The sequence below is a fragment of the Propithecus coquereli genome, unplaced genomic scaffold (assembly GCF_000956105.1).
Source record: "Propithecus coquereli isolate 6110/MARCELLA unplaced genomic scaffold, Pcoq_1.0 Scaffold5, whole genome shotgun sequence".
NCBI lineage: Eukaryota > Metazoa > Chordata > Mammalia > Primates > Indriidae > Propithecus > Propithecus coquereli.
Window position 1 is genome coordinate 20,804,716 of NW_012150840.1, and position 11,468 is coordinate 20,816,183.

An 11,468-nucleotide genomic window follows, 5' to 3' on the forward strand; every position below is an offset into this window, starting at 1 on the left:
CATTTTATACATAGTTATTTTACATTTCCAGAAATGATCACTACAACTTATGAAGGCCTTATGATTCTAAATCTGTTAAGTAGTACAGTGCTTCTCAAACTTTATTGGACACACAAACCGACTGGGAGATCTTGTCAAAATACAGATTCTAATTCAGTAGACCTGAGGTAGGGATCAGGATTCTGTATTTCTAACAAACTCGATACTGCGGGTTCATGGAGCACACTTGAAATAGCATATGCAGTGGCTCAGAATGGAAAAGAACGTGCATATAGATTAAGATACCACCTTACCCCCGTCAGAATGACCATTATTAAAAAGCCAAAAAACAATAGATGTTGGCATGCATGCAGTAAAAAGGGATCACTTATACACTGATGGGGGGGATGGAAATTAGTACAACCTCTATGGAAAACAGTATGGAGAGCCTCAAAGAAATAAAGTAGATGTGTCATTCACTCCAGCAATCCCACTACTGGGTATCTACCCAAAGGAAAAGAAACCATCATATTAAAAAGACACTTGCATCTGAATGTTTATCACAGCACAATTCACAATTACGAAGGTATGGAATCAATCTAAGTGCTCATCAGCTAATGAATGGATGAAAAAATATGGCGTAGATATATACATATATATCATGGAGTACCTCAGCCATCAGAAGAATGAAATAATGTCTTTTGCATCAACTTGGATGGAGTTGAAGACTATTATCCTAAGTGAAGTATCTCAGGAATAAGAAAACAAATATCACATGTTCTTGCTTATAAGTGGGAGCTAAATGATGGGCATATATGGTCATAAAGTGGTATAATGGACATTGGAAACTGAGAGAAGAGGAGGATGGAAGAGGGGTAAGGGATCAGAAATTACCTATTGAGTACAATGCACACTATGCTGGTGACAGATACACTAAATGCCCTGAGTTCACCACTATACAATTCATCCATGTAACAAAATCCACTTTTGCCCCCTAAATCTACTGAAATAATATTTTTTTAAAAAGAAATATCTATCAAAGGGTAAAGCACATATATCCTTTGACCCAAGTAAAAAAATAAGTAAATAAAAAGGTGTACAGAGCAATAGTTCTCAATATTGGCTACAAAATGGGATCAACTGAGGAGCTCTGAAAGCACTGGTTACTAGGTTTTGGGTATAGCCAGGGTAATGGGAATTTTAAAATATCCCCAGGTGAGTTCAGTGCAGAGCAGAAGTCAAGAACCACTGCTATGGAATGCATTATCAATCTTCTTGTCCAGTTGTCACATTTCACATATTAGAGGAATGAAGCCCAATGAGGACATGTGGCCTCTTTTTTTTTAATTTCAAATTTCATAGAGCTGTCTAGTGGTTGAGTCAAAGCCAACACCTGGATCCCCTGGTTTAGGACTCTTTTCCCTGCCCTGAGCTGGGATTCACCATTGTTGACTTACCAGACACCACCAAGGTGTGGACATCTGACTCCTCTGGCCACTGCTGCTTGTTTCTTAGCCCTGGAGATTGTTTAGTCTTCTTAGCTCAGTCCATCAAAGGCATTAAATACAGAAGTTAAAATATCTTGTACCTGGAAAGAATAGGCTCATTCATGTGAGACAAAGGAGGCAACCCAAAACTCAAGGCGTAATCAGGAGAAGTTTCAGAGAGGGCAATTACACCGAGCACCAGTGTCACTATTCAGTGAGAACCTGACTTTACCAGTGCAGCAAAGCCACCAGCTCAGTGAGCTTTCTGATGAAATCTGCATGGGAGACAATCAGTGAAAATGCTGGGGTTAAGTAAGAATCGGGGTTAAAGTAAGGCCATATATATTGACTATTTTGCTTCAAAACATCTCACTACTGCTACAATTGGCCTCCTGGTCATATTTAGAGGACCCTGAAAAGACTTCAAGAGACTTTCAAAAGGGGTCTTATGTAATCAGGGACTCCACTGTGCTAAGTGGATCTCAGTGTGCGTCCCATCTAACAGCCTATTATTTTACGGCTTTGGCCATAAAATCAGCTACAGAATACCAAAGGGGTTTAGAGACATTTTCCATTGAAAGAACAGAAAAACTAACAAGGAAACAATAATTTCTGTCCCAGCCTCTCCTCAGCCTTTGTGATAAGAGAAGGGATAGGGGGAGGCTTCATTTGTTCAAGCTATGTTTGTTCGGCTCTTTTTCCATGGTAAGTTAATGGGTATTACTTTTAAAAAGCAATTCATGATCTTAGAAAGTTAAACAAAGTATATAGGTGTACTTTTAATAGAATAATCTGAATTACTAGTATCCAAGTGAGAGCTATAGTGTGCAGAGCTTCCCAGGTAGCTCTTGGTTCCAGGATCATCTATCTGGTCTGGTGTTCCACAGAGCACTTTTTAGTGAATAGTATCAATACCTCCAAGAGATAGGAAAAGCCTAAGTGTTTTCCTACATTCACACACTCAACACAACACTTCTGACACCAAATGCATGGAGGCTTTTTTCCACACACCAAGCAATCAATTCTCCAACAGACACCAGCTCGGCGGGCAATTTAACTCCATTCTGACACTATCTACTTGGAAAGAGAGTCCAATCCCGTGAGTTAAAGGCTCAGTCCTCAAAACTGCCCTCGACTTCAGATGCCAATCAGAGTACCCAGGCTGTCACCTGTGCTTCTGACCCACCAGCCATAAATCAGAGTTTCCATGACCCCCTCCTCAGTTCAATTAATTTGCTAGAGAGCTCACAGAACTCAGGGAAACACTTTACTTACTTTAAAGAATATTACAGGGCCGGGCGCGGTGGCTTACGCCTATAATCCTAGCACTCTGGGAGGCCGAGACGGGAGGATTGCTTGAGCTCAGGAGTTCGAGACCAGCCTGAGCAAGAGAGTGAGACCCCATCTCTACTATCCCAGCAGCCCAGAGCACAAGGCAGGCACCAGCCCTGGCCGGAACGCCATCCCATGGCAGGGCACACTCACACACACCCCCACACGCACTCAGATTGGAACCATGTAGACACACCAATGAACCTGCCACACACATCTTTAGGATTATGGAAAGAAACTGGAGTACCCAGAGAAAAGCTGCGCAGACATGGGGAGAATATGCAAACTCCTCACAGACAGTGGCCCAGCCAGGAAGTCATTTTTGTCTCATCAATGTTATAACAAAATGACATTGAATGAAACATTATTCCAGAACATGCTGTACCTCTCTCTCTACCTCTCTCTCCCTTCCCACCACAGTACTTATCACGGGCTCTGTGAGAGGCCTGGCTGATGGCAGAGAGTTATTCTGTTGGAGACAATGGATTTTAATTCACTGGTGCCCTATGTAGTAACTATCCCTTGAAATGCAGGAAAGAAATCCATTTCACAATACTTTCTTGACGTTTCTATGTTCAGTATTAAAGATATTTGGGAGACTTGCACAAATGTGGGAAATGTTTCTTAGTTAAGAATGATTTGTTTCTGAGTTTCTAAAAGTTTAGACCAGGGGTCAGCAAACTTTTTCTGGGAAGGGCCCAGATAGCAAATATTTTGGGCTTTGTGGAACATATGGTCTTAGTTGCAGCTACTTAACTCTGCCATTGGAGTGTGAAAGCACCTATAGACAATACATAAACAAATGAGTGTGGTTATGTTCCAATAAAACTTTATTTACAAAAACAAAGGAAGGCAGGATTTGACTGGAGGGTCATGATTTGCAGACCTCCAGATAAAAGTATCCAGTGAGGATGACCATTGAGTGGTAAAATACGTAGTCTGTTTCTCACAATTCCTGGCAAAGGTTAAAGGGCAAGCATGGGATAAAGATAAGAAGTATCTGGATAAAAATATTTTCAGGGTTAGAAAGTACAGAGCCAATCATAATAGAAAACAAAGATTTTTTTTCAAATCAGTATTTGGATCCAAACTGGAAACTGCTCCTGTTACAAAACAATGCTCCATCATTCTACCCTAAATTTCTGATTCCTGGTTGGTGGAAATTTATTCTTTCCTAGATTTAAGCTCTTCAGTAAAAGGTATCAAGTAAATTCAATGTAAAATCAAGATGATAAGGAGCTCTGGGACTGGAGGAAGACAAGGATTGAGCTTTAGGTAAAGGAAACAGAGGTCAAGTTCCATAGTAATTATGAAATACTATTCATTTCGTGCTTTTAACATAGAGATGTTGTTTCTGGTCTCAATGCTAATTATGATTTTAAACTAAGGCAAACACATCAATCTCCTATTATTATCCTAATAGTGTTCAAGGATTGCACATAGCACATTAGCAATTTGGTAATTTCTGCTGAAGTGTGTTCAGATATCTTTAGGTTCTAATTTAAACCATGTGTCATCCAAAAGAGTGATCATTCCACCTCATGAAAATTTACTGAAATTAGCAGATTTGACCTCATTTACACCCATGTTTTTAGTGTAACTAAATAATACAATTACAGCCAAGTTAGATAAATTCCACATTAAGCACAAGTGCTGATACCTCAGCAGCAGTTAATTAGTTAGGGTTTCATGAAAATGATGGCAGATGTGTAAAAGCACATTGTCCTGTGATTTTCTATGGAGCCAAGCATGTTGTCATCACTCAGATGTGAAATTAATAATAATACGAGCATCCCTTGCTCAACAGAAGTGGAACTGCACTCAGTCACAAGTCAAGTCATTCATTCTTTGGAACCTCTTTTCCATCGTCTCTTTTCACACGATCTGCATGGGGATATGCTGCTTCTCACAGAATGTCTGAGTCTCTGTATGGCATTTTCTATGATCAAATTCTAGGAACTAGCTGCTATCTGACAGTAAACATTTGGGCAGGAATAAAAATAACATTTTGATGTGCTAAGAACCTACCAAGACACTAATTATTAAGAACAGAGAGTCAACACAGTATGTTAATTAGCATCACAGATTAGGCGATTAGAAGTAAAACACCACAGCTTGGAGCTCTGGGAAAAGATGATGATAGAGAAGATTATTGGATTAAGCAGGCTATTATTTCTCATGGGGTAAGTATTTGAACAGCTTGCAGGATATGCTCTAAGGCTGAATTTTCCTCTGCCTATTGAAAACTTGAGCATTTTTTCACCTGTTACTCTTTACAACCTGATTTCTGCTTCCAAAATGATTTCCATAGAGCAATTCAGCTTCTCTTTCGACTACCTTGAGAGCTGGGCAGGGGATCCCTTTACTTTTCTGAGTCACCAGAGCTATGGGAGGGAAACATGGTTCCCCAGAGAAGAGTTCCCATGTGAGTCTCCCAACATAGCCAGGTGCCAGCCCAAGTCTCCCCTAAAGGGATTGTGAGGCACAGGCTGAAATTCCATCTTGGAGCTAACGTGTATCCTAAAACTCCCCAGAAAGCAAAGTTCTGCAGTGACAGCGAATTTCCTTGCCACAGTATCATGCTCCTCTCTCTGACATAGATCACTTCCTTCTAAACATGGCATAGAGGGTGCCTCTCTCTAGGAGTTACCCAGCAACTGGCTTTCATTTATTCATCCAGCAGGTCTTTACTGAATGACTGCTATGTGCCAAAAGTGAGTCCAGCAGAGAAGAATGTACACACACACATTGTACACAGAACACTGAGTTTGTCAACTGGATATTTTTCCCCAACTCATTCCTGACCACATTCATTTTCCTGACTACGGGATTTTACCCTATATAATACACAATTTTAAATCAGGGCAGGGCATCTTAACTCCCTGTATAGAAAATGGCATCTCTTTTCTAAGAAGAATGTCATTTCTTCCAACAGGTTCTCAAAGAGGAATAAGCCTCCCACACAGTGAAAAGCTGTTGAATACACACAGATGTAGCAGCATCTATCTTATTTTTAAAGGAAATACCAGTTCTTTTCCCATAAGCCCTTCCCAGGATTTACATTTAGAAATCCTGACTTTCAAGAAGTCTTTCCTTTCATCTCTTACTGTAGCCTTTCTATTCTCTTTTAAGTTCATTTGTGTTCATCTTCTCCTTGCAAGTGATAGTTTAAATTACCACCCCTCTATAAAATCATCATTGTCTAGAATAGGTTATCCACATAGCCTACCAAGATTTGCGATTGATTTACACAAGCTGGTTTATAAAATGTAGATTCCAAAGAATTCAGGATAAGTCGTGCTCAAGGAATCAGTTTAACTGGACTGACATTGCCAGAATGTCCTATGTTATATGATAAATGAACTTGATGGGGACACTTTCTAGATATTAAGCCTTCTGCATATCTGTCCCCTCCCCACTCTCTTGGCTTCAGATGGAAGGTAGGAGCAGCAATCAGAACCAAAATTTAAAGCTAAACGAGGCAGCCCTCAAAACTGCTAAAGGCAAAGTGACAGTTTCATTTTTAAGCACTTAATTATCTCCAAGAGGTGAAGTACCCAAACAACCGTGTTGGTGTTAGAGAACACAGCTTCCTGCAAGATCAGTTCATCTCCGTTCAAGCTGGCTGTGTCTCCTCCGCATCCTCCTTCTCCCCTCCTGGACTCTGGCTGGCTTTCCCAGTTTGAAGCCTTCTGCAGTGTTTCTGGTAAACGGCAATGCTTATCAACCAGGCTCCTCGTCCTTAGGGACGTATTGAATAGCGGATGAAAACACTGCAGAATTGGACAAGCAATAATTTAGTTTTTACAACAATTTCTAATGATTAGAGCAAGCCGATTTTCACTTGCAGCACTTGGAGATGAAGAGGAAAAACTGAGATGAGCTCACCGACTCTTACTTGATTTTCAACAGTCTGGGAACATAATGTGATCTGCAAGCTGCACTGTCCAAAGAATACAAAAAGAGATGCAAGCCAGTGCAGATCTTATACTGAGCTTAGCTGTATTTTTATAAAATTGTGCTGTTCAAGATCTTCTCTCCAGTTGTTTTCTCCAAGGTGGCTCTTGCCCACTCTAGCGGTCACTGACCAAAGGAACTCTGTGGACATAGTGGGTGAAAGAAGGTTCAAATGATGATGAAGTGGGACTGTGATTGGAGCCATTGGGAAGGCACAAACTGGATGCTTTATCATCTTGGGTCTTTGAACATATAGGAGACTAATTGATCCTCTCCAAGTCACACATAATAATGCCCTGGAAGCTGGGTGTCCAGCTGCTACCTGAAGAAGCCGGGTGTCCAGCTGCTACCTGAAGAAGCCATGTCTGGGCCATACCCTTGTAGTGTTTATAAACCAGCTGCCTTAACCATCACTGCCATGGAGAAGGTCACTTGGTTAAATGCACCACACCACATACCAATTCTAATCTTTCATTCTTCATGATTTTTTCTTTAAAGCAATCACTGGTGTCACCCTAAGAGTTTGCCATTGCCCACTTCACTATCTGGGAAAAAAGGTGTATTGATTTGTTTTTCACTCACTCGCACATTCATCCAACAAATAGTTACAGAAGCACTAAGCTTGGCATTGGGTATACACTGAAATAGTGATGTATGTTTTTAGTGATTGATGTTCATACAGCAAAATAGTGATGGCTATTTTAGATTAGGTAGTTCTCGATCTCTATTTAAGAAGAAAATTGAAAGACTCAAATTTGTATACCAGTTTATGAGATCTCATTGTGTGGAGTCTCAGTACTTACTTGTTACTTGGTTAATCCCTCATCCTGCCCATCTGTGGTTGGTAAAACTCTTCTTCCCCCAACCCGCCCCTGCTCTAATGAAGTCTCATGTCTGGGTCCAATTAACCAGGGGGAAGTTTCTCCATGAGGGCTCTGAAGAAGAAATCTTTCTCATCAAAGCCTTAATATCACTATTAATCATCATCCTTAAAAATTTTCCATCAGAAAGAGCAAACCCTATAAGTAGAATAATGGAAGCATTATCCATATCTAAGCAGACCTCCTAAGGGTCTCTGCTGTTTGTTTTGCATCGACAGGTGGCCACTCACTAGGCTATGTTGTGAGTTATTCTAAACATGTAAATTGAGATCACTTATAACAAGGATATATATGCGCTGTTTCTTTTTAGGTAATTTTGTTCTCTAAAAAAGCTGTGGGGGGGGAAAGGGCAGTTTCAAAATCCTTGGAAGCTTTCATCCATTTGGAGGGAATTGTATTTCCAAATTGCTTTGTGACTTAAATTGCTTCAAAAGCATTTTACCCTCAAATGCCCAGTTGTTTTTAAAATGGAAAGATCAATGGGCCCATCAAACCTCTTCCATGGAAGTTATACTCTGTAATCTTATTTGCCTGAACACCGCCCTCCTCCACAATAGGGTTATCAGATAAAATATAGACCACCTAGTTAAATTTGAATTTCAGACAAACAATAGATAACTTTTTCATTTAAGAATTTTTCAAAAAATTGCATGGGGAATTCTTATACCAAAAAAATGATTCATTGTTTATCTAAACTTCAAATTTAACTGGCACTCTATATTTTTATTCACTAAATCTGGCAATCTTAGCTAAAGAAAAGACCTGAATTTCTGACAGTCCCCTCACCACTCATCACCCTCACCACCTCCATTCCATTCTTGATTTTAGCCCAGTTTTCAAAAGTAAATGGGAATATTAACCAATATTGAGAAACAAAATTTAAATCAGTTGATATTAAACAAGATTAGAAAACACAGCTGCCGCTGGGCCAGGAAAATACAGAATTAAGGCAACTTTTATAAAATTTAGGTATGCAAGCTAGATCATAATCATGCTCATTTTCAAAAATTTTTGTCATAATTAATGTGTTTAAACCTTGCACAATCGAAACATAGAGTGTTCTGAGTGCTTATGCCCGAAGAAGGCAATATGTCTTCTAAATTCTTGAAAATCAGTCAAAGGAGACCATGTTCACATCTTATTGTGGTATTTGTACTAATTTTGTGTGATTGTTTGAACTCACCTAATTTATTCTCTCTCTCTCTCTCTCTAGTTATCTAAACAAGAATAAATACTTGACAGTTATTGACAAAGATGCATTCGGAGGAGTATACAGTGGACCAACCTTGCTGTGAGTAAGACACCCAGAAGAATATTTTAGATTTTTTTTTACTTTTTTGGAATTAAAATTATGAGGAGAAACTGATGTTCAGGGGTAGAGAATGTTGTTGTCTCAGGTAAAGGCTTCTGCTAGTACCTTTCTGCCTGGCCATCGAGGCTATTTCTTGGAAGAAAGTCCTTGTTCTCTGAGACTCAGAAGGCCCCACGCTCCAGCATGCCGCCCGATGTATGATCCGGCAGCCACCTTGCTGTGGGCTTTCATGGCGGCCCTGTTCATGGAGCAGCTACAGTTTGCAAAATTTTGAGGCACAAAGTCTACAAACAGGTGGAAGACACTTTAGTCTTTGCAGAGAAAATATATGTGAATGTACATTGCACCATGCCTGACACAAAGATGGAAGAATATAAATATTATAGTTTGATTCATATCTGGAAGAACTTACAATCATGGGGGAAGATGGGATATAGACATTTTTTTAAATAGCATGAAAATGTGCCTATGTGTTCATTTCCTCTGATTTATACCCCCACCTCCAATTCGTGATTAGATCCTATTGGTCCTGTTTCCCCTGAGCCACTTTTTCATTACCATCCTCCTCATTCCCTTGGTTTTGCCTTTGTTGAGAATCTTATCGTTAAGCATCTAGTCCGGTCCTTGCCAAAGTGAAACACGGCACCCCGGAAATGCACAAGACAATCCGTCAGGGGCAAGAAGAAATGTTAGAGGCTCTATTTACAATTATGTTTTTAAAAATAAGAGCAAATTAAGTTTTATTAATTTTTTTTATTCGGATGACCACTCTCCCTTAAATGTCGGGTAGGGCGTGGATACATCCTGAAAGAAGAGTGGATGATCCAGAGGACTTGATGCCTTCACTTTTTTACTTTTAAAAATTTTATTTCACTTTTAATTGAATGCACCCAGTTAAATGGGTTGATGGTCCTTTTTTTTTCCCCCAGAGATATGGTCTCCCCTCAAAGTTGCCCAGGCTGGAATGCAGTGGTGTCCTCATATCTCCCTGCAATCTCAAACTCAGGGCTCAAGCAATCCTCCCGCCTCAGCTGGGACTACAAGTGTGTGCCACCATGTCCAGCTAATGCTAATTTTTTTTTACATATTTTTGTAGAGATGGGTCTTGCTATGTTGCTCTGGCTGGTCTTGAACTCCTGGCCTCAAGCGATCTTCCCGCCTTGGCCTCCCAAAGTGCTGGGATTACAGGCATGAGCCACTGCACCCAGCCTCCTATTTTCTTAATACATAGGCTCTGTATAAGAGGTCAGAGTAATGTTGAAAATCCATTGTACCATGTGCGAGTTCACTGTTAACTCATGGCAAAGTACTTAGAAACATTATGCATTTTTCTTTTTACAAAAGACAAGTGAAAAAATATGTTAGCCTTTTCTGTGATCAGTCTCTGTCAGTATTTGCTTTTTAACCTGGAAAATATTTTTCAATAACATCTTGATCTGCTTCTTCAAGAAAAAGGTGATATTTCCTCAATGAATAAGAGAAGTTATTGCTTTTTGAAAGAAATTTACACTTTGGAGAGAGCCTTTACGAACAGATATTTGGAAACATTCCCATGTTATGTGATTTTCCTGATGAGAATGGTGAACGCCATAACAATTCTGTTTTCTTAAAATAAGAAATAGAATTTTAACCTGTTTTTAAAACCTTTCAAATTAAGTTTGACATGAACGGAATTGGGTTCCCTGCCCCAAATTCAAATGTTGAAGCCTTAACCTCCAGTACCTCAGAATGTGACTGTATTTGGAGATGGGGTCTTTAAAGAGGTACTTAAATTAAAATGGGACTGTTGGGGTGGGCCCTAGTCAATCTGACTGGTGTCCTTGTAAGAGGAGATTAGGACAAACCAAGAGACACCAGGGATAGGTGCACACAGAGGAAAGACCATGTGAGGACGTGGCAAAAAGGCAGCCATCTGCAAGCCAAGGAGCAAGGCCTCGGGAGAAACCAGACCTGCTGACACCTTGATCTTGGATCTGCAGCCTCCAGAACTGTAAGACAATAAGTTTCTGTTGTTGAAGCCACCCAATCTGTGGCGTTTTGTTACAGCACCTCCAGCAATGTAATATAGAGTTTCAATGGGTTAAAATCCACGTGCATAAAATGAAAATGAAACGCCTTTAGATTAGTTTGCAAAAACAACTGATTGACATCAGAGAATATGAATTTTCATAAAAACATATATTTAATTACTAAATCAGATTGAAAAATAAGAATCTCAATTTAGTGAGTGCAGTCAAGCCTACTTTATTTCATTTGGAAATATCTATCTTTGCGTTGTGACTTTCTCAACTGAGATGGCCCTTTAAACCAAAATCAAAATAAACTGAACCAAAAGTAGACTTCAAATAGCCCTGTATCAGAAAGGGTTAAAAAAAAAATTTCAAAACTAATTAAAAACACATGAAAAAATGCTCAACATCTCTAATCATCAGGGAAATGCAAATTAAAACCACAATGAGATATCACTTTTCTCCAGTGAGACTGGCCTTTATCAAAAAGTCCCAAAACAATAAATGTTGG

The 11,468-nt window shown here is 39.6% G+C and overlaps 1 protein-coding gene across 1 annotated transcript in view; it reads left to right on the plus strand.

Moving 5' to 3' along the window:
- The window catches only part of TSHR (thyroid stimulating hormone receptor), a 194,901-nt gene that overhangs the window by 147,226 nt on the left and 36,207 nt on the right, over nucleotides 1-11,468 (plus strand). Inside the window, exon 11 of the mRNA XM_012656114.1 lies at nucleotides 8,850-8,927. Coding sequence (XP_012511568.1) covers nucleotides 8,850-8,927 — 78 coding nt within the window. The remainder of the gene's footprint in view (nucleotides 1-8,849; nucleotides 8,928-11,468) is intronic.